At 41.2% G+C, this 27721-nt stretch overlaps 1 protein-coding gene across 3 annotated transcripts in view; it reads left to right on the forward strand.

Moving 5' to 3' along the window:
• Positions 1–11442: 11442 nt before the first annotated feature.
• Positions 11443–27721, forward strand: part of PPP2R1B (protein phosphatase 2 scaffold subunit Abeta) — a 35045-nt gene continuing 18766 nt past the window's right edge. Inside the window, exons 1-11 of one of the 3 annotated variants that reach the window (XM_032472728.1) lie at positions 11443–11624; positions 12454–12544; positions 13054–13154; positions 16119–16351; positions 16629–16776; positions 20861–21016; positions 21672–21786; positions 22217–22287; positions 22724–22858; positions 23623–23796; positions 26672–26732. In XM_032472728.1, the coding sequence (XP_032328619.1) occupies positions 11499–11624; positions 12454–12544; positions 13054–13154; positions 16119–16351; positions 16629–16776; positions 20861–21016; positions 21672–21786; positions 22217–22287; positions 22724–22858; positions 23623–23796; positions 26672–26732 (1411 nt within the window). In that variant the 5' untranslated portion in view covers positions 11443–11498. The remainder of the gene's footprint in view (positions 11625–12453; positions 12545–13053; positions 13155–16118; positions 16352–16628; positions 16777–20860; positions 21017–21671; positions 21787–22216; positions 22288–22723; positions 22859–23622; positions 23797–26671; positions 26733–27721) is intronic. The other 2 variants (XM_032472729.1, XM_032472727.1) reach the window with 2 other exon arrangements.

A 27721-nucleotide genomic window follows, 5' to 3' on the forward strand; every position in this document is an offset into this window, starting at 1 on the left:
TTTTTAGTCTGTTTGATGGCTGTTTCAGCAGGATTATAACTCAGTGCTGGAGAAGATGGGACCCACAGAGCAGTGACTCTTAATCAGAGCTGCACGAGAGAATTATTTGGGGATCCTTTAAAAATTGTCACTATCCAAGGTGTATTCAAAGTCCTGAGTGCAAGAACCTACAACCTAGGATACTCTACCCAGCAAGATGATCATTTAGAATAGAAGGAGAGAGAAAGAATTTCTCAGACAAGCAAAAGCTAAAAGAATACAGCAACACTATACTTACCGTAAAAGAAATATTGAAAGGTCTTCTCTAAACAGAAAAGAAGCAAGAATCTATAAAAAAGAGAAAATCACAACTGGAAATCTGATGAACAGCAAAAGAATAAACATGAAGATATGAAAGAGGACATCAAAATCATAAAATGTGGGGGAGATGAGTAAGAAAATGTAGATTTTTTTTTTAAAGAATGTATTTAAGCTTACATGATGACCAGTCTAAAGCACGTAGAGTAATGGGTTAATATACTTGAAAAAAAGGGTAACCACAAATCAAAAACATACAGCTGAGCTAGAAAAACCAAAAAGAAGAGAACTCAGACATAATACAAAAGAAAATCATCAAACCACGAAAGGAAAAACAATAATAAGAAGAAAAGAACAAAGAAGAAATACAAAATCAACTGGAAAGCAAAGTTTAAAATGGCAATAAATACATATCTATATCAACAATTACCTTAAATGTCAATGGATTAAATGCTCTAATCAAAAGACAGAGTGGCAGATTGGATAATAAAACAAAAGCCTACAATATGCTGCCTGCAAGAGGCTCATTTTAGGGTGAAGGACACACACTGATTGAAAGTAAGGAGATGGAAAAAGATAGTTCATGAAAATGGAAATGACAAGAAAACGGGGGGAGCAACACTCAGGGAAAATAGACTTAAAGGTCATGAAGAAAGATAAAGAAGGACACTACATTATGATAAAAGGAGCAATAAAAGAAGAGGACATTACACTTAACATATATGCCCTCAATATAGGCACACCTAAATACATAAAACTAATACTAACAGACATTAAGGGAGAAATTGATGGAAATACAATAATGGTAAGAGACTTAAACACCCCACTGACATCAATGGACAGATCTTCCAGACAGAAGATCAGTAAGTCAACAGAGATCCTAAAGGACACAACAAAACAGTTAGACTTAATTGATATCTTCAGGACATTACATCCAAAAAAACCAGAATATACATTCTTCTCAAGTGCACATGGAACATTCTCTAGGACAGACCACATACTCGGGCACAAAGGAAGCCTCAACAAATTTAAGAGGTTAGAAATTATTTCAAGCATCTTCTTGGACCACAATGGCATGAAACTAGAAATCAACCACAGAAAGAGAAATGTGAAAAAAAAAAAAATGATGGCATGGAGACTAAACAACATGCTACTAAATGGTGAAATCAAAGAGGAAATTTAAAAATACCTTGAGATAAATGACAGTGAAAACACAATCACACAAAATCCATGGGGTGCAGCAAAAGCAGTCCTAAGAGGGAAGTTCATAGCGATACAGGCCTTCCTCCAAAAACAAGAACAATCTCAAATAAGCAGCCTAACCTACCACCTTAAAGAATTAGGAAAAGAAGAACACACAAAACCTAAAGTCAGCAGAAGGAAAGAAATAATAAAGAGCAGAGAGGAAATAAATAAAATAGAGATTTAAAAAAACAATAGAAGAAAAAAAAATCAGTAAAACCAAGAGCTGTGTCTTTGAAAGAGCTGGAGAATCAAAACACCTCTGGCCAGGCCTACCAAGAAGGAAAGAGAAAGAACGTAAGTAAACAAAATAAGAAATGGAAGAGGAGAAATAGCAACCTACTCCACAGTTCTACAAACTGACGGTTACCAAAGGGGGGAAGTGCGAGGGGGATCAGTCAGGAGTTTGGGATTAGCAGGTACAAACTACTATATATAAAATAGATAGACAATGAAAAAGAAAATACGTACATATATGAAAAACTGGATCATTATGCTGTACACCAGAAAATAATGCAACACTGTAAATCAACTAAGCTTCAGTTTGAAAAATTTGCCACTGTCCGCTTACCTCCCTTAGAAATTCTGAGTTAGTAGCCTGAGATGTGCCCAGTCATCATTATTTTGTAAAACACGCCTTAGGTGATTTCTCTGCCCACTGCTATTGATATTAGAGACTGGAAAGCAAACCATCACACCAAAGATCAAATATAATTAAGCAGACAAAATGTTTGGTGTCCTTTTCCCATTACAACCCCTGCTGACCCAGGCCTCTTCCCTCCCAGACCCTTTTTTTCTGCTCTTCCTGGCCTATCAAACCTTACCTGCCCCAATCTCCCATTCTGTTGGGGCCCTGCTTTCTGGGAAACAATTAACTAATGTGGTACTGGAGTACACTAATGGATGTTAATAATTTACTGTAGTTCCCTTCTCATCTCAGGACATTTGAATAATAACACATCCAGAACAAAGGAAGGACTGATTTTGGCAATTTCAGATCCAGTCAAGTGCCTTTTAATCAATTTATTTATTCTGTGGGAGGAGAGAGTTTGAGCAGGTAGATCCAACCTTGAGGAGTTCTGCCTGGCCTTTTTCAAACCTTATTGGCCTACTCAGATATGGCCCTGTGGCTGTCTTAAATAGGAGAATGGGAAAAAAGTGTGTGGGTTATAAGCCCTCCTGCTCAGGACACACTTGGGAACCTACTTTGTAGATTTTATTAAGCTCTGTTTATTTGAGACAAGTCCAGGGAGCACCTCTCCCTTGTTATTCTGCCACTGTCCTCTGCAGAGCTTCTCTGGACCTGTTGCTGCCCTCCTCGGACATGAGAGCAAAGGTTAATCACATTTTGAGAGAAATGACCTGAAATGTGTTCATTCAACCAACAAGAAAACATCGTGTATCCTTCAGGAATTGGTCTTGCTTCTTTCTTGTCTCCCTATTAACAATATGTCTCTAAGTATCCTTGGTATTTCCTATGATATGATCCCCCCCCCTTTTTTTTCTTGCCAGTGAAATATTTGTGGAGTTATGTAGAAAAGGAGGCTGGTTTTTACAGCGCTGCATTTATAAAAGAACCTTACGAATTTTATTTTTAACTCAGCCCCCCGTTCCTTGGGCCTTTTTCTATTATTGTGTTCCCAGACTCTGTGATTACTGGAGATACTCTAAAATAAAGCACCAAAGTTTAAATTTGTTGCCATGCTTTTTTGATTTTGTTTTTGCTCCCAAGTATCACTGTTTCTGAGAACTTGAGGCCGCCTTGTCTGTAGTGTCATCATAGAGGCTTCCCTGGTGTCCAGCAGAGGGCAGCCTGTTCTCACCAAAAATTTCAGTGCTCCTTTTCCTCCGGGGAACTAATTCATTTCACTATTTGGGGTATCCTTGGTGTCAAAATTCCAGTGTAAATTGAAACACACGAGTTGCATTTCTTTAGAATCTGTATACCCTAGAATTACACTGCTATATTTCTATAATTGCAACACTTTCCTGGAGAAAACCATGCCCATAATTTACAGGGGCTGGATCATCCACTGCAACAGTGATTCCCTGGCTGGTAAATGATCCACAGGTCAGTTCTTCCCAGTTAATTACAGTTCTGTTTGACATGACCTTGATGATAGTCATAGGTAATAAAAGATATGAGTTTGGATGAGAGGGGAAAGCAGCTACTTTTAGGGGTAATTACCAGCCATTTATTCATTTTCAAGTTTCCAAACATGAGCAAAACACAGTCTTAACATTGCCTCGGCTAACTTATTGATAACATCACAGGCAACTCAAAGGATGTACGAATGTTCAGCGTTCCTTCCTGTGTCAGATGCCAACACATTATCCACAACACTGTAGCTCAACCCCAGGGAGCAGGGGCTGAGCCCCTAAACAGTAAAAGGTCTTAGAATACCTTTGGTTGCTCCCCATGTGTAAGTCATTGGGTGAAGAGCAAACATTTGCAGAAGGAAGGAGAATTTGCATCTGAACGTGTAGGAAACCCACCCAGGCAGCCTTAGGCCTTTAGGAACAGACAGTTCAGCTCTCTGACAAAGAGATGTCCTTCTTTGTGTGTGTAACACCTCTCTGAACTCAATCGTAGAACTATATGGGGAATATATTGGAGTTTGAGGGTTTTTTTTTGTTTTGGAGGTTTCTCATATTTCTTTGTTTTCTTAACACCCTCTCGATCATCAGATTTGCTCTGTGAAGAAATAATATGGATAATAGGTAACATTTATTAAGCATTTCCTATATATCAAGAATGTTTCAAGTTGTTTTTTCTCACATAATCCTTACAACAACCTTATGAGCTCAATAACTATTATTATCTGCTTTTTAATGACAGGGAAATTGATACACAGAGATATTAAATGTCTTGCCCAAGATCACCTGCGTAGAAAGTTGCAGACCTGGGATGCAAACCCAAGCAGTCTGTCTGGCTCCAGACTCTCTCTCTGGACCATGATACTGCACTCCCTATTTCATGACCTCTTTTTGAATATTTTGTCAAAGTATCTGGAATGATTAGATGAGCAGAGATAAGAACAGGAATTTGTCTGGGGGATGGTGTAGCTCAGTGGTAGAGCACGTACTTATTAGCATGCACAAGGTCCTGGGTTCAATCCTCAGTACTGCCATTAAAAAAAAAAAAAGAACAGGAGCTAGTCAGAGCTGTTTCACTTTCTTAACCACCTTTTTATTCTGCCTCCAGTAATCACGGAGCTTGTCCTAGTAAGACAGAGTCTACAGATAATACGTTTAGTCTTTGTAGGGGCTTTTCTAGAACACTGTGAGCCCTCAGCTAACTTGAACCATGTAGCTAGATTAGAAAGGGAGCTGATTTCCTGAAGTCCTAAAAGTTAGTGGAAATTCCGGTTTCTGATTACAGTCCCAGCTACATTTCTGCTGAGTTCGGAGTGGTGTGTCCAGGGGTCTTGGCACTGCTTCTTTCTTACTCCTATGACCTTTTCCTGAACAGTTCTGCTGGTAAGATCAGAAAAGAAAGAGAAAAAGAATACCAACTTCAGGGGACCACAGGGAAAGGCTTTTAGAGGATCAGGAATATTTTAAGTAATCCCTGCTTTTTCCAAATCAAACCTCTGTTTGATAGGAGTCTGAGGACAGTGTGCCCAGATGCTAAAAGCTACTTATGTTGGGGTGTTGAATAATACATGGTGATAAGGGCTTAGAGAAATAAGGGGGAAGAGAGAAATCTGGACTCTACCTTGTGGACGTAGCAGGGCTAGACAAGGAATAGCTGGCAGGAGGGGACTATTAATACACGTCTATGGACCTCATGCAGGAGGCCAGCCAGGGGGAGGCAGACTTCAGTCTACAGTGGTAACCAAGAACCAAAAGGTTTCTTTGAATATGTAATAATGTTTATGGGTCAGAATTCAAAAAACCTAAGTGCAATGTGGTATCCTGGATTGGGTCCTGAAACAGGAAAAAAAATTAGTGGAAAAATGAGTGAAATTCAAGGAAAATCTGGAATTTAGTAAATAGTAAAACAAACAAAAGGATAAATGAGTATACTGAACATTGAAAAATCTCCCTTCCATTTTTATTTTCCAGATACCCATAACCAACCAATGTGATTAGTCATGTGTGTCCTTCTAAAGACTTTTTTTTGATGCTTATACAAGCGCCATGTATGTGCATTCTGTTTTATACAAATCGTACGATATTATATGCATTGTTCTGATAGTTGCTTTTTTAAAAATCTTAAGATATTTTAATATTAACTATTGAGGAGCAATCTATTGTTTTCAAACATTTTCAGCTTAAAATTATACTGTGTACCACAAGTTCAATAACACTGTGTACCTTGCTTTCTCACTTAACACTATAACGAAGGGTTTCTGTTGGGCTGTGCATAGGACCTGTCACGACAACCAGGGGTCTGTCCTAAGAAGGTTAGAGCCTGTGCTAGGACTGAAAGGCCTGAGACTTTCAAGGTCACCATGCCTGCTTGACCTAGGTTTGTTGTAGGTTAAATCTACCCTTGTGGTCAGGGCAAGTACTAATTCTGACTGCTGTTCTTATGAACTGGGGGCCTACAGACCTTGAACAGAAGTCTCTGGGAGTTCTCTTCTTATGTTTGGCATGGACACCAGATTCAGTGATTCAGTAAGACCATGCAAATCAAAAACATAATTGCTAGGGGAGAGGGTATAGCTTAGAGGTAGAGAGCTTGCCTAGCAAGCACAAGGTCCTGGGTTCAAGCCCCAGAACCTCCATTAAAGAAAGAAAGAAATAAAACCTAATTACCAACCTCCACCCTGACCCCCCCCCCCAAAAGAACCATAAACAGTGCTGTATGTCAATGATATCTCAATAAAACTGGAAGGAAAAAAAAATTTTTTTAAACCGTAATTGCTAACATTTGTGTTGGGCCTTCTACTTACAAGGTACCTTACATCATGGGCCTTCTTCCTCACAACAACCCCGAGAGGGAAGTTAAGTAAGATTTGTCCTGTCTTTCCAACAAGGATGCCTTCTGGAAGGCTTTGAGTCAGATCTTCCGACTCTAAACCATGGAGGTCTCATTCATCCTTTCACAGTGGTCCTCCTTGTTGCCAAAGTTCAGTTGATTGGAATTTCTTACCTGCTTCTTCTTCCTGAGTAGATAATCACAATTATTGGCTGGGATTTGAAAGCCTCCTCTTGTCAGGCACTAATCTAAGCACTATGTATGAATTATTTAATCTTATTAACCACAAGAGGTAAGCTTTACAGCCCCAATCTACAGATGAAGAAACCAAGATTCAGAGAGGGTAAGTTATTTGCCCAAAGTGACACAATTAGTAGTTGGCAGAGCTGGGATGTCAGTCTAGGTCTTCCTGACTCCACTGTATACTCTCTTAAGCACAGTATATACTGCCTGGATTCAGAACCGACTGTCTCATTGACTCGTTCTTCCCAAGAATTCAAGCAAAGTTTTCCCCTGGAAATCAATACCTTATTTAAACATCGCAGTAAAGCTGTGACATGGAGGGACGAGGTGAGGCAAGAAACAGTGAGAATCCCTGATCACGAGTTCTGCAGCTGCTTCTGGCTCACTGTGTGCGTCCAGGTAAAGTCTCTTTCTCTTTGTCAAGTGTTCCCAGCCATAAAACTGGAATTAAAATTTTGCCACAAAGCAGAGAAGAGAAAGGAGGTGAAAATACTGAGGCAAGGTTGACAGGAAAATATTGGAGCCCCATAGAAGGAAGTCATTCTTTGTATAAATATACATTTGATGTATCATTAATGCTATGGTGATAATTACCACTTTGCAATAAATTAAGTACAGCCCTGGGAGTCGGTTTCCCAGGGTCATTTTGCTAAAGGAAGAGTTAGAAAATGCCTGTATGTGCCTCAGGTTTTCTGTGCGTGAACTGAGCCATCCACTGCTTTCCTGAAGGCTTTGTCAATGGGAGGACACTTCTGGGTCTGCCCGGAGAGAACCACCTACCCACAGTTCTGTCTCCTGCACTCAGCCTTCTCTCCCAGTGGGGTGACTCTGGGGAGCAGATCCACCCTTAAATGAGTGCTTAATTGTAAAGCTCTGTGAGGAAGCGTCAAACTTACTCAACATGACGCACGAGGCAGAACAGGACCGTGTCCTTTAGGCTTCCTCAGGACTGACCTTTTTCTGCTGTGACACCGAGTGCTGTTGATCCTACCTGCCTCTGCATCTCCGTGTGCTCTGTGCTTCATCTGACAGGAACTGGCAAGTCCGGTCTTGTCTGCCCCTGATTCACGGGATGAGCGAACTGTAATGTATATGGGTGTCAGAACTCAGTACTTTTGTGCTGAGCAGGTCACATTGCTTCCTGAGGGTTCCCTTATCCTCAGCCCAATCTCAGCTGCTGCTTCTGGTGCCCGCTGGTCATTAGTTTCTCGTGGTGTGTGTGGGGGGCATGGAAAATGGACCGGGGATGGGGGTTGGGTGGGGGGAGCAATAGAGAGGAGAGAGAGATTTGGAAACAGCTCAGGGCCACAGGACTGCGTTTGGCGTCCTTAGCTAACTTCCAGGAATCTAGCAAATGAGGGATCATTTTAATCTGGCAAAAACCACAGGCAAATAGGCGCAGAATTGTTTATTGATAAGCAGTGGTAGCTGTCATTTGGTTTTCTGGCCAGAGGTGGCCTCCAAAGGCTCTTTCCAGACTCTCCCTGAGCCGATGCTTATTGGTTGACGTGGAAATTATTTTTCCAGATGAACTTTTAAAATCAATGACTTCTGAACATCAGTGTACATTAGCCAGGGGTGCACAGTAAAATGTATCCCATTCTCAGGGATTCTGATTCCGTAGATCTGGGTGGAGGCCAGGAATCTGCATTTTTAACAAGTATTTTAGGTGATTCAGATAGTCAGTGAACCATTCTCCCCCAAACAGCTGTCTTAGAATTAGTTCCAGTTTACATTTGGCCCAATTTTTGAAATAACCTCTTTCTGTTGTTTGTTTTAGCCACTTTTTTTTTTTACTGAAGGATTTATTAGCATCTCCATTTTTACTACCTGTTTCATTCTCACATCATCACAGTAACTAGAGAGGGAATCAGCAGTGGTTAGCTCCATTTTATTGGGGGTGAGGAGGTAGGAGGTGGGATTGAGGCATAGGGAGAGGTAAGTCACAATGAATCAGAGACAGAGGTGGGCATTGAAGTCCAGAATTGATGACTCTCAAACCAGGCTATTTTCTGGGACCTGTTTCCTCAGCCTGTGATTCGATATTTAATCATAGTTATTCCATAGGTGTCCAATTAATCATGCTTGGGTAAGCAAAGCGTATTTGTGTTTTAAACAGAATAGCTTAGCATCAATCAGTGTGCTAATTTTTGTTTAGCAGGTTGAAACGCATCTAAGCTTGAGCTAATGACCAGATGAGGACATGTGTGGAACTGACTTAGTGTTTCTTTCTGTGCTTGCCTCCTTTATCGTTTCTGAAGACTTTTTACACAAACTTTAAGGGAACAGCCTTCTCCTCCCCCGTGCCAATAGAAGCCCCCTCTAATCTTCTAATTAATAAAGTATTAAATCAAAAAACCTCGTAGCTTTCTATTTCTCAAACTTGAATAGTATTTGGATCCATTTCCAAAGGATAAAGAAAACTTGAAAAGTCTCAGTTTATCTAAATTATTTTATTACAATGTTACTTAAATTTACCAATATAAAGTAGGAATAGAATGTTCTTTTATTTATAGTTCTTATACAACTAAAAACCCCAAAATAGATTTCCAAATTAAATACACAAAATCAATACTACTCATATTAATACTATAGTAATTTAATATGGGAAATGATGTATTTTGCTGAGACTAAATTATCCCTTGTGTTGGTTTTTTTCAGTTTTTTTTGTATATATATTTTTATTGTAGTGTAGTCAGTTTACAGTGTTGTGTCAATTTGTGGTGTACTGCATAATGCTTCAGTCATACATGAACATACATATATTCTTTTTCACCATAAGTTACTACAAGATATTGAATATAGTTCCCTGTGCTATACAGTATGAACTTGTTTATCTATTTTATATATATTAGTTAATATCTGCAAGTCTTGAACTCCCAATTTATCTCTTCCCACCTCCTTCCCCCTTGGTAACCATAAGTTTGTTTTCTATGTATGTGAATCTGTTTGTTTTGTAAATAAGTTCATTTGCCTTTTTTTTTCTTTAGATTCCACATATGAGTGATATCATATAGTATTTTTCTTTTTCCTTCTGGCTTACTTCATGTAGAACGACAATCTCCAGGTCCATCCATGTTGCTGCAAATGGCATTATTTTATTATTTTTTATGGCCGAGTAGTATTCCATTGTATAAATATAGCACAACTTTTTTATTCATTCATCTGTCGATGGACACTTAGGTTGTTTCCATGTCTTGGCTATTGTAAGTAGTGCTGCTGTGAACATTGGTATCCTTTGCATTGACAATGGTATTGCCTCTGAAAGCTCAGCTTGGTATTGCCACCAAGTGAATCTCAATTTTCTCACCACTTTTCTGTTAGAACTACTGTGTCAGGACAGTCCTGTGATGTGGTTTAGCTTTCATTTTGTGCATGAAAATGCCATTTTCATTTAAAATCCCCCTCTGTTCTTTTCTCATTGTCCCAGAAGAGTAAAAGCAGGACTGAAACACACATGCAAACGTGGGTACTGAAATCGTGTGGCAATGCTGGGTTATTAAGTGGTCATCCAAATAATTCAGAATATGCTTATGCAAATCTAAAACATATTATCAAATTGAAAACAAAATTAAAACCCTAGAGAATACATCCACAAACCTAATTTGAGAATGACTGTGCAGATCCCTTGGTTTCCAAACTTTCACTGCTATCTACTGTGTTTACTTCCAGGAACCCCATGTTTTAAAAAATGTCTCCTAAGTTGTATTTACTAAGAATTTTACATTTTTATTAATCAGACACTGAGAATTACCGTTTCAGAGCTGGTGATCACCATAGGTAGTTATCACTCTAAGCTGCTTATAGTCCAAAACAAACAAACAAAAAAGACAGGACATTTTAGTTGTTCTGTGCTGCCCTAATAAGGGTAAATGGAAACTTCTCATTATGTTTTGTAAGAAAGAATTCCCGTATCGTCACCTCCTCCTACCGCTGCCTTTGAGGACTCCTGGAGTTGTAGAGAGGTCAGTTTAGCCTTTCTTGTATAAGCAAAGTAGCCATTCCACTGAATTTGGAAGGATTAGAGCTTGTCCTAGTTTCACTTGATTGTTGTACTTCGAGCATGCTAAAGACCTAAAAAATGGGAGGAAGAAAATACAACAGAAGGCACCAATCCAGTACCGAACTGAAAAGAAACACAAAAACAAGAGAGCAGCATGTTTTTAACAGCTTGCATGGAGAAAGAGGAAAAAATATTGACTGGGGAGTTTGGATGGCACTGTTCATTTTCTCTCACCGCCCGCGTTATTTGTCTTACGGAGCACGAGCCAGATACAAATTCTGGCGCACAGGCCGGAGGAAGAGGTGGAGGGGTTTTATGGAAGCTTGAGGATAGTGGGGAAATTAGGGGCTGGAGACCCAAGTGGCTCAGGGCCAGGATGAAGTCAGGGGAGGCGCTAAATCTTTTTTCCTCCTGGCCTCGGGCATCCTCTTTGGTCCACCTGAGTCCTAAGAGGGCACAGCAGGGATCACCCAGGTAGGTCCCCGACGACTTCAGACCATCAGAAACAGGATGAATCTCTGCCCTTGTTTCTTTCGACTGAAGAAAGGGCATGGGGGCTCCTTTCGCTTTCTCAGCCAACCTATCTTCTGGATTTCAGACCTACAGCTCCGGCGTCGGGGGCCAGGCGGGGGCCGCCACCAGCCCATCAGGGTATCGGTTCACCCACCTCGGCGGAACCGGACTTCGGGCCTTAGCCCCGCCTCCCTGGGGGCGGGGCGGGGCCTGGGCACGGGGCGGGGCCTGGGCGCGAAGCCGGCGGCGGCGACCAGTCGGAGCAGGAAGAACATGGCGGGCGCGGCGGGGCCCGGGACGGGGCCCGGGACCGGACCCGGGGCAGCGGGCGGAGATGGAGACGATTCGCTATACCCAATAGCAGTTTTAATCGACGAGCTCCGCAATGAGGACGTGCAGGTACTGAAGGCGGGCCGGGGAGCGGAGGCGGGCCGGGCCGGGAGCGTGGTAGGGAGCTGGGAAGGCCGACCCCGTGGTGCGGGAGGCCCGGGGACTGAAAGATCACCCTCGGAGCAGAAACTTGGTGGCGGGGAGGGGAAAGATCCGTGAGGGGCGCTGGTGGCATGACCCGACCGACCGGGAACCTCTCCAGCACTCCTTCTCCGGACCTGCTGGGGCGTCGGCTCGGCGTCTCACCCGGTCCCGGGCGGTTGTGGGAGAACCGGCTTCCCGCCGGGGCGCCCCTTCCGGGCCGGGCGCTGGGAACGCCGCGTCCAGCCCCGGGCCGGCGGTCCCCGTGGCTGAGCGAGCGGGAGGAAGGCGGCGAGGGGCCGGAGCGGGCGGTAGGGATGCCAGGGCGCCTTGTGAAATGCGGGTGAACGAACGCCTTCCCCTCGGCTTGGTGGAATCTGCCTGGGCTTTTTGGGTAGAAACGGGGTAGGATGGCTTACTTACCTAGAGGAGGCGGGCTCTCAGCTCTGATGGAAGGCAGGTGTACCCAGCCGTTTCACCTGCTTCACCACTGCCAAAGTTCTCTCTATTTAAAATTGTCTTACCGGATATTGTCTTTTATTTAATTTCTTTAATGGTGTCTTTGGCGTGTTCTCCTAAGAACTCTTCTTTTGGTTAGTAAAGCCGTGATCCACTGTTTTTGAGATTCTTCATAGAATAAAATATAAATTGAAACTTTTTTTCATTATTATCTGTATGTCATTATCTCACCTGTTTGCAACTGCTGTGTTTTGGTCTAAATCACAACTGCTCCTTTTTTCTTTCTATTGTTTTAAAGCTCCGTCTCAATAGTATTAAGAAATTATCAACGATTGCTCTAGCACTTGGAGTAGAAAGGACGCGAACTGAACTGCTACCATTCCTTACAGGTATGTGATCCTTTGAAGAAAAGCATGAGTATTTCTGTTTTACAGGGGCTTTCAAAACTTTGACTATTTTTAAAGAATTTGTTGCCCGCGATATTAGTAAGTACTAAGCTGAGCCTGATGCTTTGGATGCAGAAGGAACAGGACATAACATATTGTGTGTAACGTTGTGGCCAGACACATTCAGACGTTAACTATTTAGCTAATAGGGAAGTAAGATGTAGGATTGTGAATTTCTAATTCATTCTGTAAAACAGATCTAAGAGGATTCTTGACTGAGAAGGAATTAAAGGCTGTTAAATTATGTTCAGAGTTGTTTATGACAGTATAATTCTATGTGAATATTTGGAAAGAGCCTGTTGAATAAATGTCAAACTTGGGGGAAAAAAAGGCTGTGAAGATTGTGACAGGACCATCTAGTTACATATGGATTCTATTGCTGGTTTTGTGTGAGTGTCCAGCTCTGGGCCAGATATCCTTGCTGATGAGTACTGAGTTGTTGTCATTTCCAGATACAATTTATGATGAAGATGAGGTACTGTTAGCTCTTGCTGAGCAGCTGGGAAATTTCACCGGCCTGGTAGGAGGTCCTGACTTTGCCCACTGTTTGCTGGTGAGTATATTCTGCCTACTCCTCTCCTTCTAGAACTTTCACAGTATAAATGGTACATTGTCTGGTGACAGGCACACTGCACCATTTTTTATGCAGATCTTTTTATGGATAGTCACAGTGTTAGTTATAGAGAGAACAAATAATGTAGACACTTCGGACTCAACCCTTTCTTATTTTTTTTCTGACTGTGAATGTAAGAACTTCCTCTTTTCTTAATGAAAAGACTTATTTGTTAGTTTAGAGGTTGGGAGGAGAAAGTTGTTTTGTTTATGGTTTTTTTCCCCCCTTATATTGGAAATCTTAATTCTCTTCCAGGAGTGTGATGCCTTTGGGAATGTTTATTAGTTTTGTCTTTAACTGTAAGTGTAACTTTTGCTTCTGACTTACTTTGTGAATTTGATGAGTGCGGTTTAATTTAGTTGACATTTATTGAGAACTTACTATATCAGGCACTGAAATTACAGTGTTAATGTTAAAGAAGAGCATTGTGGATGGAGGGAGGTCTGAGTCCTTATGTGTCAACAAATAATTACTGTGTGGTGTTAGGTGGAAAAATGTGAAGTACATACAAGGGACCCAAGTAACAGAGAAGAGAAAGCAGTTAACCCAGGGTGATTAGGGAAGACCTGTTGGGAGAGAATGTCTGAACTAGGGCTGAAGGGTGAGTAGGAACTTGACTGTTGGACAAGATAGGGATGTATGCTTCAGGGCTTAAATATTATCTATAGGTTATGTTGCTAACATAAATCTTGTGATTTCTGTCTCTACCTCTAACCTTTCCATAGAACTCCAGATACAGATATAGAAAGACAGATATAAATATCTATGTTTGTCTCTCTCTATTTGCCTGATTTTTCTACTTGGATGTCAAACAGGCATTTCGCATTTAATGTGTCTAAAACAGAACTCAGTTTTCTCCCCAAAATATGCCTCCTAATTAGTTGCCCCAATCGCAGTACATGGTGTCACCATCTACCCAGTTGCATGAGCCAAAACCTAGAAGACATTCTTGAATGCTCTTTCCCACATTTCCCACATCTAATCCTTTAGTAACGCCTGTAGATTCTCTATATATTCCCATTCAATCCACTTTCCTCTATCCCTGCTACTACCTAGCTCACCATTCCTCTAGTCTTTCCGGATCACATGATCTTCCTTGTAGATTACTGCAGTAACTTTCTAACCAGTTGCCTTCCCCTCATCCCTCCCATCCACCACACTACAGTTCACTCTTCACCCAGCAGGTGGATCACTCACTCCCTGCAATGGCACTTAGAAAATCCAGATTTCTACCTTAACTTCTGCCTTAGTTTACAAACCTTGCCTCTGTGAGCTCATCTCATATCCCTGCTGATAACCTCATTCCATTCACAGTGGTCTTTCTGTTCTTTGACTAAACCAAGGTTATTGCCTTAAGACTTTTGCCCTAGGTGGTCCCTCTAATAAAATGTTCTTTTGAGCCTCCTGTGACTGGCTCCTTGTCATTCAGACATCAACTTTAATGCATCTCAGAGAGGCCTTCCTGACCTCCCAACCTGAAATTGCCTCCCTGTCACCCCTTGTCACATCATCCTATTCTGTTTCTTTGCAGAGCACTCAGCACCATCTAATTGTTTTCTTGATTAGTTATCTTTCCCCATTAGAATGTAAACTCCACTAGGGCAAGGAAATCATCTGCCTTGTTTCTCCTCTATCCTCTGTGCTAGAATGCAACAATAATTGTCATTTTAAAAGAAAGTTTAAGGGCTGTGGAAGAATGGAAGAGGTTGAGTTGCAGGAATATAAAATGTTGGAGCTGGAGGAGGCGGAAGTGGTGGTGGGGGCAATAGGAAGAGGGCACGGAGAAATAAGCAGAATTCAAATCAAGAGACAAAACTCTGAATCTCAGGAGCTTGCCCTTATTCTGTAGCAGATTATACAATGATACTGCCTGAGAGGAGGTTAGGTAAGGCCTGGGACAGAGCGTGAAAGGCCTTTGCAAGCAAGAAAGCGGTATCTTTTCAAAGGGCTTCTGAAATCCCTCTTAGGAAAACTGAGTAATTTTTACCTCTGTGTATCAAATAACGTTTGAAATGTATTATTGGACAGACATGCCTCTTTCCTTTGACTCATAATTCTTTTTACTTTCTTGGTCAGTTCTACCTGTGGGTTTTGTCTTAATGTTTGCACCTAATGGCATGTGCGGAATCTGCCTGGACCAGATGTGCACCTAGAAGGAGGTTCAGAGAACCAGGCCTCTTTCTGTTTTTACTGGGCTATGACATTCATGCACTGAACCTAGTCCAGACCAACCCCTTTGGTCTCTTCTATTTCTAAAGCTGCAAGCAGGGTTTCCTGCCATTTCTGTACTCATCACTTAATTGTTCTTTTGGAAACTCTTGCTCTGTCTGGCTCATGGAAAGATTTTGGATGTATTCTGAAAAAAGTGATTTTAGACTCAGCCTTTTATAAGTTGGATAAGTCGATGGTGTGGAGCTAGTGGACAAGCATAGCTTTCACTTCCGGGAGTGGTAGAATAATACTCCAAAGGCTGTGGACTCAGTGGCTGGGTGAGATGTCATCATGTAATTATGGTGCCCAATGTTGGTCATGTTTTTGCATTTCCTCTTGAGGACGTACACATGATCCTGTCTGAATTTGGCTACATATCTTTAAGATCTAATGATTCTGCTCACAATAATACTAATATTATGTCAAGTCTCTTCCACTGTGTGTCATTCGTAGACACCATTTGGGAATTGCCATCTGGGACATGAGATCTTGGCTGTCCTACAGAAGTCGTGTCTTCAGGTTGGACACACCATATGTTATCACTGTGTGAACTGAAAGTAACCATTTGGTGTGATGGAGCTAACATTCTGGTTACATGTACCATTTTCCTTCAGTCACTTTAAAAGGTGCTAATCTGTATATAACCTGATTCAGTAAGTTTTCTTCTCTGGTTTTCCTTTTTGATCTATTCAGCCTCCTTTGGAGAGTCTGGCGACCGTGGAAGAGACGGTGGTCCGGGACAAGGCCGTGGAGTCCCTGCGACAGATCTCCCAGGAGCACACCTCTGTGGCTCTGGAGGCTCATTTTGTTCCCCTGGTGAAACGCCTGGCGAGTGGGGATTGGTTCACTTCTCGCACGTCTGCATGTGGTTTGTTCAGCGTTTGCTATCCCAGGGCTTCAAACGCTGTCAAAGCAGAAATTAGACAGTAAGAGCTGGTATTTTTTACTTATTCGGGGCTACTGGGAACTCATAGCTGACAAGTTACACAGTACCTGCTACCAGTGTGTGGCCGGTATCGGATTGATGGCGTCACTTTATTGTCCACTGAATATACCAGTGGAGTTTTCTTTGTTACTTCTACTAATAGAAGCCAATCCCTGAGGTTTGTAAGAGAAAGCCTCTAAAATCTCCGTATGTATGTTGGGGGATGTTTAATCAGTGACCTTTGACAAGAAATACCTTCATTATTTTGTTTGCTGCAGGCACTTCCGTTCCTTGTGCTCAGATGACACACCAATGGTACGACGTGCTGCTGCTTCCAAATTGGGTGAATTTGCAAAAGTTTTGGAACTAGACAGTGTGAAAAGTGAAATTGTTCCATTGTTCACTAATCTAGCTTCAGATGAACAGGTAGGTTAACTCTTAGTAATCAAGGTACACAGACTTGCTCCTCGAACATTTTAAGAATATCTTTGGGAGTTTTGGTTCTCATGTTAGGATCCTTTTTGCAAAGTTAATTCTTAATTCTGGCCTGGATAAAATTTAGCATGATTCATCTCAGTGTCCTTATAATTCTTTCTTAACCGGACCGTGATTTTCTTTTATGTTAGCAACTGTTAAAAGGAGGGGGTGTCAAAAAGGAAGTGGGAGCCATAATTAGAAAGGAAGACCAGCGCTGTGTTGAGGGTGACACACCCTGGGTACTGCAGGCCGGCTTGTTGGGGAGAGTGGTGTCTCCTAGTTTTTGACTTTCAGATAAACAAGCATAGCAGGTGTTAGGAAAGCTCTGTGTCCTCTGTATGAGTCTATAGGATGACTTAGCATTATAGCAACTACAAATTCAAAGATCTGGATCTCAGTGGTGTAGAAATAGCAATAATGAAAGCTAGCAAGCACCTGTAGAAGTCTTTCTCAGCCTGGCTTAAGTGATTCACGTATGTGCCTTAATTAGTCCTTACAGCAGCCACATGAGGTGGATACTCCATTCTACATGTCAGGAAACAGACTCAGGAGATTGAAGGGACTTGTCAGGGCTGCATGGTCAGCGGTGTTGGAGTCGGGATTCCAGACTAGGAGTTTGGCTCTGAAATTCATGGCCTTTGTAGCTTTGGAGGGTCAGCACTTTCTGGACTCTAAATGAACAGCATTTTGGGTTTTTTAATTTGCCAAGTGTCTGCCCTAGAATCACTTCATGTGTACAGGACCGAGAGCACCAGACACATATGAATGAGTCTCATTTGCAGATTCTAGATCTAAAGATGGTAAATCTTACTTTCAAAATAATTTTTAAAGTATACTAAAATGTTATATAGAAAACAGCACCATGTGAATATGCATCTTAATGAATTACTACAAGTTAATGTCATCTTGTAACTCATCTGTGAAAGGAGACAGAACTTTGACAGCCACTACCCTAGAAGCCCCCCATGGGCTCCCTCCCAACACCGCTCCCTTCCCAGTTCCCACTCCTCACTCCCCGCCTTTAAGACTATCACTTTATCTTGACTTTCGTGGTAACTACCTCCTTACTTCTCTTTGTACTTTTATTACTCATACATTATAGTTTAAAATATCAGTGTAACAGAAATATAATGTAAACTAACTGTTAATTTTAAGGTTTGTAATTGCCACAGTTTAAAAAGTAAAAAAACAAGTGAAATTGATTTTTAAAATATATTTTATTTAACCCAGTATATCCAAAATAATTATCATTTGAACATGGGGCACTAGTTACATTTCAGGTTCTCAGAAGCCCCATGTAGATAGGGGTTACCAATTGGACAGCGCAGGTTTACAGTCCTCATTTGGGATTGTGTTGATTATGTTTCTCATGGTATAATTTTTTTAAATTAAATTTTATTTTTTTTAACATTTTTTATTGCGTTACAGTCATTTTATAATGTTGTGTCAAATTCCAGTGTAGAGCACAATTTTTCAGTTATACACGAACATACATATATTCATTGTCACATTTTTTTTTTGCTGTGAGCTACCACAAGATCTTGTATATATTTCCCTGTGCTACACAGTATAATCTTGTTTATCTATTGTACATTTTGAAATCCCAGTCTGTCTCTTCCCACTCGCCGCCCCCTTGGCAACCACGAGTTTGTATTCTATGTCTGAGTCCGTTTCTGTTTTGTATTTATGTTTTTTTTTTTTTTTTTTTAGATTCCACATATGAGCAATCTCATATGGTATTTTTCTTTCTCTTTCTGGCTTACTTCACTTAGAATGACATTCTCCAGGAATATCCATGTTGCTGCAAATGGCGTTATGTTGTCGGTTTTTATGGTTGAATAGTATTCCATTGTATAAATATACCACAACTTCTTTATCCAGTCTCTCATGGTATAATTTAACGTTTTCTTTTGTCCTCTGTATTTCCTGCAAGTTGGTAGTTGAATCTAGAGTGAAGTTTTGTGAACTTTTTTTGTAAAGGATCAGATAGTAAATATTTTAGGCTTTGTGGGCCAGCCAGTGTCTGTTGTAATGACAAAGCTCTGCTGTGGTAGCACAGTCTAATGTGTAAGCGAATGGGCATGGTGCTGTGCCAATAAAACTTTATTTACAAAAGCTAGCTGCTTTCCACATTCGGCCCTTTTTTGCCCCAGCCCTGATCTAGAGGCTTAATGAGAATTGGGTTTGACCTTTTTCGGGTGATAAGATTACTGCATAGGTGGAGGTTACTTTTCATTGAGGCATGTAATGTCTGATTACATGTGGTATTAGCAGTGATGGATGCTCAAAAAAATATGTGTGTGTATGGAGACTTTAACTACTGATAGATTGCTGCTCCTGCCTTGTTCATTCATTGAGAAAATATTTATTGAGCACCTTCTACATATCAATCACTGTTCTAGAGCTGGTCTACAGTGTTCAACAAGGCGTACAGGGACCGTGCTGTCGTGGTGTTTACATTTTAATGAGGGAAAACAGATAATAAGCAGATAAGCAAAATATTAAGAGTTAATACTATGAAGAAGTAGTAGAGAGTGTAGCACTTTCCTCTAGCCTGGCTGGTCAGAGAAGGGCTGTGAAGAGGGGTTTAAACTGAGGCGTGAACGAAAAATGCCAGCCACGCCCTTTCCTAGAGTGTCAGAGCTCCAGGAACAGGGGATTCCAGGAAGAGAGGACACCCGTGTGAAGGCCCGAAGGTTGGAACATAGTGGGTGAGAGGGACTCTGATAAGAGATGAGTTAGGAGAAGATGCGCAGGGGCCAGGCTGTGTAGGACCTTTAAACCAGGGCATAGCGTTTGGATTTTCTTTTCTAGGTGCCCTGAGAATAAATACATCGCGATTTTAAGCTGGGGTGTGATTTGATGTAATGTACATTTTTACAAGAACATGCTGGCTTCTGGGTGGAAACTAAATTGGAAGAGGGGAGGGTGAGAGTAGAAACAGGAAGACCAGTTGGGAGGCTTCTGTAATCATCCAGGCAAAAGGCAGTGGTGAAGCGTGGTGATCCAGGGGAGGCGGAGGGAGTCTGGAGATGGGAGGGAGTCAGTAGAACGACAGTTGAATTGAATGAAGGGAAGAGGAATCAAGAACTGGATTTTTGGCTCGAGCAACTGGGTGGATGGTGGTGTCATTGCTGTAGTGGAGAAAGTTCCTCCCAGAATTTGTACATATGTGCATATTTACACGTACTTTTACAATTTTAGTCCTGTTTTCTTCTGGGTACTCGTGTTTACTTATTTTCAGTTCCTACTAGTAGGTTTGTGGTTTCCAGATCTGTAGTCTCAATTTCTAAGTTTTCATTGATTTGTCTAATTGTGTATTTCTCCTTGGCACAAAGGACCAATAGGTGTTACACTGATACTTGGCAGTTTACATTTGGAAAGCTGAGTTCATTAATCTCAGGCCTTTCTAACTTTTTCTGCTGGGTTTTTCTAGGCTTGGCTACCTCAAAGTTATTCTGTCCTTGATCATAAACATTTAAATATAATGTTTTTAAAAAATTACTTTTAGGATTAGTTTTTCTCTGTATTTCTTTTCAAGTCATTATCTTACGCCTAGCCTCCTCACTGCCACCCTAAACTGAGGATTTTGAAAACTCAGCTTCCTGAGTGGTTCACTTACCCTTATTCTCTTTCTCTGCTCTGATCTGCTCTAAACAACTTGTGTAAGGGTAGTTTTCAATTTTGTCCCTCATTTCTTATAATGAGGGTTTAGAGACATCATTAGAATGTTCTCTTTTTTCACTTAATCTTTACATTTTCATTTCATTTTCCTTAAAGTCCTGTACTCTAACCAACATTATTACTTTGCAGTTCGCTCAGAACAAAGTCATTTCTGCCTTTATGGCTTTGACATGCCTTCCATTCCAGGCAAAGGGAGCAGCTGTTTCAAGACAGAAAGACATGAGCTGCATATAGTGTGTGTGTGTGTGTGTGTGTGTTTAATGACACCCACAGCACTACCCTACACCAGACACACTGCAGCGTGGCTTTCCGTAAATACCATGTAACAGAAAGAACTTTTATTCGTTAGGATTCAGTGCGCCTTCTGGCTGTGGAAGCCTGTGTCAGTATTGCCCAGTTACTGTCTCAGGAGGACCTCGAGGCTTTGGTGATGCCTATACTTCGACAAGCAGCAGAAGATAAATCTTGGCGAGTTCGCTATATGGTAGCTGACAAATTTTCAGAGGTAAAATTATTGCACTGACATTGTTTAAGAACTAAAGAAAAAAACCAGAAACCCACCGATTTGCTGTTGTACCAAAAGTTTCTGAATCGAAAGTGCTTGTGGCAAAATTATATATAGATCCCCCTCAAATTATGATGGGTTATGTCCCAATAAACCCATTGAAGGTTGAAGGGCATTTAATTCATCTGACCTCCTGAACATCATAGTTGAGCTTGATTGACCTTAAATGTGCTCAGAACGCTTACATTAGCCTGGAGTGGAGCAGGCAGAATCATATAACACAAAGCCTATTTTATAATAAAGTGTTGGCTGTCTCCTGTAATTTATAAAATACTGTCCTGAAAGAGAAAACCAGAATGGTTGTAAGTGTCTGGTTATTCCCCCTGGTGATCGTGTGCTGACTGGGAACTGCGGCGCCCTCCCTCTGCCCAGCTTCACAGGAGCATCGTACTGCATGTCGCTAGCCTGGAAAGACCAAAATTCAAAATCTGAAGTTTGGTTTCTATCATATGTATTGGTTTCATACTGCCATAAAGTTGAAAAATCATAAGTTGAACCTTCATAAGTCAGGGACTGTCTGTATTTGAAGACTGCACTGTTTTGTGTGTTCATGTTATTTTAATGTACATTAAAACCTTTACAAATTCTTTTGTAGCTCCAGAAAGCTGTGGGTCCTAAAATCACCCAGAATGACCTCATCCCCGCCTTTCAGAACCTGCTTAAAGACTGTGAAGCTGAAGTCCGAGCAGCTGCTGCTCACAAAGTAAAAGGTGAAGGAGTTAATTGACGTTGTAGTACGAATCATTCACTTTGGCTCATTTTTTTAATGTCATTGAATTTTGTGTTTTGTTTTTTTGTTGTAGAATATGTTTTCAAATAACTAGAGGTGATTTTAATGTGTTGAAATGTTACATTGTCATATAAAGCTACTCCCTTTATATATAAACCAAACAGCTGTTTTACCCTGTTTTTAAAAAAAAAAAAAGCGTTTCCAGGTTGGGTTGGCATGGTGCACAGTGGCAGGTAGATTGATGGAACCAAGTGTATCTAGAAGAACCCATTTTTCCTCCTTGGAGCTTATTTGCGTACACATACGATTTGATTTAACTTGAAACTGTTGATAAACCTGCTTCAGTTTCCTCATTTGGCTCCTTGTAAATGGCTGTGTAAGCATTGTTTTTTTCTGTTTATCTTTTTTAGAACTTTGTGAGAACTTGCCCATTGAAGGTAGAGAGACCATAATTATGAATCAAATTCTGCCCTATATAAAGGTAAACCTAATTTTAGTTTTTCACTTTGCCATATATGAAGATAGATCAGACCTCAGTTTTTATTTTTATTTATTTATTTATTTATTTATTTTTCCCTCAGTTTTTATTTTACCTTAAAGCTCTGAGTTTAACCATGAACAGGAGATGAATGGGACAGATGTTAAGGCGTGACATTGTTATTTATCACTTATTAGTGCTTTATAATATTTTTATATAATTATATGTAGTTACATTTATATATACGTATATACTGCTTTATATATAGTTGTAAAATGCACTGTGGTGCATGGGTTTATGTTATCTGGCAGGTAGTCTGAGGAAACATGAACTAACCAGTACTGAAATAGTGCTGTCTTTCAAAATTCCTTGGGAAATGGTATGGAAGTTCCTGTTGTCTTGCAAAAAAGAAAAGCTTCTAATTTTGATTTTATTTTAGGAATTAGTATCTGATACAAATCAACATGTCAAATCGGCTCTAGCGTCTGTCATTATGGGACTGTCTACCATTCTGGGCAAAGAGAATACCATTGAACATCTTCTACCTCTCTTCTTAGCTCAGTTAAAGGATGAGGTGAGTCTGGCTATAAATTCTGTTGTCATTTGACAGTCGGTGATTTGGATTGGTTTTTGTTTGGGGTCTCACTAGAACAGAACCCGAAAAAGTAACTCACTTTAAACCAGTGCCAATGTTTGGGCATGGGGAGTCACAGGCTTCCCAGAAAATAGGCACAAAGAGCCGTTGATAAGGACTTAAAAATGTCTCTCCATTTTCTCTGCCTGATTCCTGCTTATATTCCCTGATTTCTTCTCTTTAAACTTAACATATCTTTGTTTGGAAAGTTTCTTTCATTTAACTATAATAATATCACAGTTATAATGACAGGTGACGTTCGTTGAGTACTATGTGCCAGGCATGCTCATAAATGCTTTGCAGGTGTTCTTGCATGTAATTCTCACGACAGTCTAATGAGATAGGTCTTACTATTATCCCCATTTTACAGATGAAGAAGGTGAGGCACAGAGGTGGGATAACTTACCCCGGGTCTCACAAGGGCAGATTTGGGATTTGGATTCATGTAATTTGATTCCAGAGCTGTGCTCTTTACTTTTCTATAGACTTTTCATTGAAGGTTCTGGTTAAGATCAGTTAAATTTATGTGCTTTGAATTATTCATATAGTCAAGTATTTCTTTCAAGAGTATATACTTTTTTCACCTGAGTCAGTTCTGTCTTATTTTAAAATTTATTTATCAGTTTTTACCTCCTCATGACAGTAGGAATTGGGCAGAGAACTTAAATCTTTACCTATGCTCTTCTGGGCTTGTGTCCTTGCAGTGTCCTGAAGTTCGTCTGAATATCATCTCCAATTTGGACTGTGTGAATGAAGTGATTGGAATCCGTCAGCTCTCCCAGTCGCTCCTTCCTGCCATAGTGGAGCTGGCGGAAGATGCCAAGTGGCGGGTCCGGCTGGCCATCATTGAGTACATGCCGCTGCTGGCGGGCCAGCTGGTGAGTACGTGCGCGCCGCGTGCGAAGGGCGGCAGCTGGTTTACCGCCGCGTGTGGGGGCCCAAACGGCGCGTGCAGCTCTGTTCACTTAGGCACGTGGAAGTGTGGTCTCTCTCAGTTGCCTGCAGAGTGGTTTTTATTTTCATCAGCGCATTAACTCTGACAGAAAGATTCTGTAGAAACACATTTCACCTCGCCACCGTCTGAAAGCATAGCCATAGAAGAATGTCATTCATTTCTTCTTGTGTATAACATAGACTTAGTGATACTTAACGTCTCTGTGACTTAAGCTATATTGAATTGAGAGGAAAAGACACTATGGTTTCAAGATAAGTCCGTTTTGATTTTTGCTCAGGGCAGCTTCCCTGTTTGCCTCTAGTCTGAGCAAAATGTCTCTGGTCACTACTTTTCGTGCATCCTGGTTAAAGGGAGTGAAGACTCTCCACATAGAAAAGGACTGTTGAGGTTTGTAGTGGTAGTGTTTTGGTCCAAGTCCACATGATCACATTCTATGTTACTGTTTTGAGATTCATGGTTAGTTTTACTGATACCATATTAAGTAAAATTTTCATTGCTGGGTTTTATAACGACATCCTTTTTTTTCTTTTTTAGTAGGTGCCCTGGCCAATTCTAAATTTGATATGCCCTCACCATGTGGGTAGCACTTATTACAGCGTATAAACTGTTAAAATCTAGTAGGGGAGATAAGACAGCTTTTATCTTTTAGGGCAGTGACTGTGTTCAGTCTTGCTTCCAGGCACTTAACATCTGTTGATTGTTGAATAGATGAATACCTGAATATTTTTTGAGAAAGCTCATAATATATCAGTTGACAGCTCACATTACTGTAGTTTGTTTCCCCGCTTTCACCCCCACTTCAGTTCCTTTCAGATCATAGCATATGAGATTAATTTTTTCTTTTCTTGGATCACTGAATTTGTATTGATAATTTTGGGACGCTTAGTTTATGAAATGGGTCTTGTGCATGTCTGTGGCATCATATGTTTTATAAAGTTTCAAGTGCCCCTTTCTTTAGAGTGGATGCCAAAGATATCAGCACACAGGTTATCCCCACTGTCTGGCAGTAGCGTGTTCCTAAGAAAGTTTTTGTGAGCCGAAATGGTGTAAACCGAAGAAGCAGTTGCCTTATGACACGTCTTGCTAACAGATACACAGAATAAATGGAGACAAAGCGCAGATGCTCACAGTTCAGAGCCGTGGCGGCCGGATGCTGAGGTGCTGGGTTAGTTCCCGGGAAAGGAGCTTGACGGTGCCACTGGCTGCCGGGGTGTGTGCTGCCCCTGTAACGGCTCCTTGCAGAACACATGCTGAACGTGATTTTTGCCTTTTTTTTTCGGTAAAAGTGAAAATCCCCATCGGATTTCTTTTGATTAGTAAAAACGGGTACTAATGTAGTTCTTTTGTAAAAGTGAAGTGGTGTAAAGCAAACTGGAAAAGCGGAGGGTACCTGTGTAGCTGATGGGGTCAGGTGGAGTCCTCTTGTCACTGTCTTTCCTCTGTCACTCCCAAGTACTGTGACTGTCACAGATCACCTCTCCAGAGTGGAAAGGAGCAGTAGTCAGCTGGTTTGCTGAAGACTGAAATAACTGTTCAGAAGTTGGGGTGAATTTTAGTACCATTGCTTTTTTCTTCTTCTCTCAGACCTGGGAAGTCTGCAGAGGGGGAGCTGTCTGGGGGAGCGTGGAAACAGGCGTCTGGTGACTTTGACTGCCTCCTGCTTGTGTAGCAGGGGTGACATGCATCAATCGGGAACATTTTGTTACAGAACTTCGACTTAGTATTATGTATTTCATCCTTTTTTGAAAAATCTGTAAGGACTTTTATATCAGGTAGTCCAGTTATAATATAACATTTTTTCAGGATGATGTGTGGCCTGGTTTACGGACCATGGTGAGTAAATGTCAGGTTAAACCGTAAGAATCAGGAAATAAAAGTTAATTAAGACTCAGGAAAAAAAATCTGTGACCTGAAATGAAAAAGAAATCTTGGAGAGCAGACATGGTAATCTCAGTGTATGCCACAGCCTGTTCATAATCTGTTATTATAGAGCCATTTTATCTTATTAAATCACTATTTTCAAAGCACTGTAACTTTTTATTACATCTCTTTGTTTAAAATATATAATCACTGATCAGAAACTTCTTAAGATCCAAAGAAGCTAAAGACTGAACACATAGACCTCAGGAGGGAGGTGCTGGAGGGTCTGTATAAATCAGCTCTCGGAGCTTGTCACCAGTTGGCTGGTCCCCAGCCTGTGCTGGAGTGGCCACCGTTGACGGGGAGAGCAGAGGTGGGAGAACCAGGATGGCCCCCTCGTGGCTGTGCCGGGACCACGCCACCTGCCTTGTTCTCGCTCTGCTTTCTCCCATGCCTCCCAGAGTCCTCTCTTTAATTGGAGGGACCTGTATTTCTTGATGTCAGGCTCTTTATCCTTAAGGATTTACTATGATATTAACCAAAAAAGGGAAAAATTGGAGAATTATTAATATTATTGACTGGGATTTTCCTGGTAGTTCGTTTTTACAGATAGTCTAGAGTTTGCTAGGCAGCCTGCAGCTGCGTGCTTTCCGCTCGTCTGCAGCACGGTGCCTGGCTCCCAGCCACCCTATCCTCTCCCGCTTAGCAACGCCTGGGCCATCTCACTTATGCTTTCCTTTATGGTTTCTGTCCAATAAAATAGATTCACAGTTTGTAAATCAAATCCCATGGTATCCCTTTTCAGCTGGTTCATGAATTCAGCTCATTTGGAAATAAGTGTTATTTTAGCTTTCAGGTCACTTTGGTGTAATGTAAATAGGCCATCTTGTTTTCTAAACTTTGGAGACATGTATTAATGGAATCTTCTGTATCCACAGGGTGTGGAATTCTTTGATGAAAAGCTGAATTCCTTATGTATGGCCTGGCTTGTGGACCACGGTAAGTAAATAACTTAAAAACAGATTATTAGTAGCAGGCCCATGGTTTGGCATATATCCCATTTTGTTCATTTATTTCCTTTTCAGAGAGGAGTCCTAATCTGACCATATTTTGCCTTACCAGTGTAGGGGTGAAGATGGGCTTCAATTAAAGTCCAGTTAACTTGCTCTGAGTGCAAGTTTGACATTTCTGTTTTCTTCTGTCTTAAATTTTATTTTCTCCGTTAAACAATCTCTTTGCCCTATTTCTCACCCATCGTATTACTTTATTTTCAGACTTTCTCTTTTATACATGTACTCTTTTCTTATCCCAAGGTCTTCTGCTTGACCAGTCATCTTTGTATCTTCAGCCGCTGTAGACAGGGTTGGACAGGGATTTGAAGCAGATGAAAGGCCTAGGGGAAGAAATAGCTGCTTGGCCTCTGTGAGGTGACGTAGAGAAGGAGGTATACATGGCATTGTAAAGGAGTCTAGGGGTGGAAGTCGTCAGCTTCCCGGGACAGAGAGGGCCCTGATTTTGGTGAGAGGTGTATGTTACTTCCTGCAGCCTGGCTGCCGCCGCCATGATGCTGAGCGAGGGTGAGCCAAGAACGCAGGGCAGGGTCAGCTGGGACAGTATTTAGAAAATAAGGTTTTTAATATTTTATCTTCTCTTTGCATTTATTGCATAATTCATTTCAATAATCACAGGATGCTTTATTTCCAGTGCTACATACTGTGTTGCAAATAAAAGCTGGAACTGCTGCTCACCAAAATATACAAGGCAATTGATGTTTTATATAAAGCCACTTTATATAGTAACTTGTTAGCCGTTTACTTTTTGACGGGGCCTCAGGTCTGTTTATTTCCTCTTGTCTGCCAGGCAGTGATGGGTGGGAGGGGCTCCTTCTGTACAGATGAGGTCTAGTGCCAGCCCCGTGTCCAGCCTGGCAGCTTCAGTGTGCCTGAGACCTGTTTACATGAGGGCCCTGAGGACTTAGAATGACTTGT

Source organism: Camelus ferus, chromosome 33 (genome assembly GCF_009834535.1).
Source record: "Camelus ferus isolate YT-003-E chromosome 33, BCGSAC_Cfer_1.0, whole genome shotgun sequence".
NCBI classification, from domain to species: Eukaryota; Metazoa; Chordata; class Mammalia; order Artiodactyla; family Camelidae; genus Camelus; species Camelus ferus.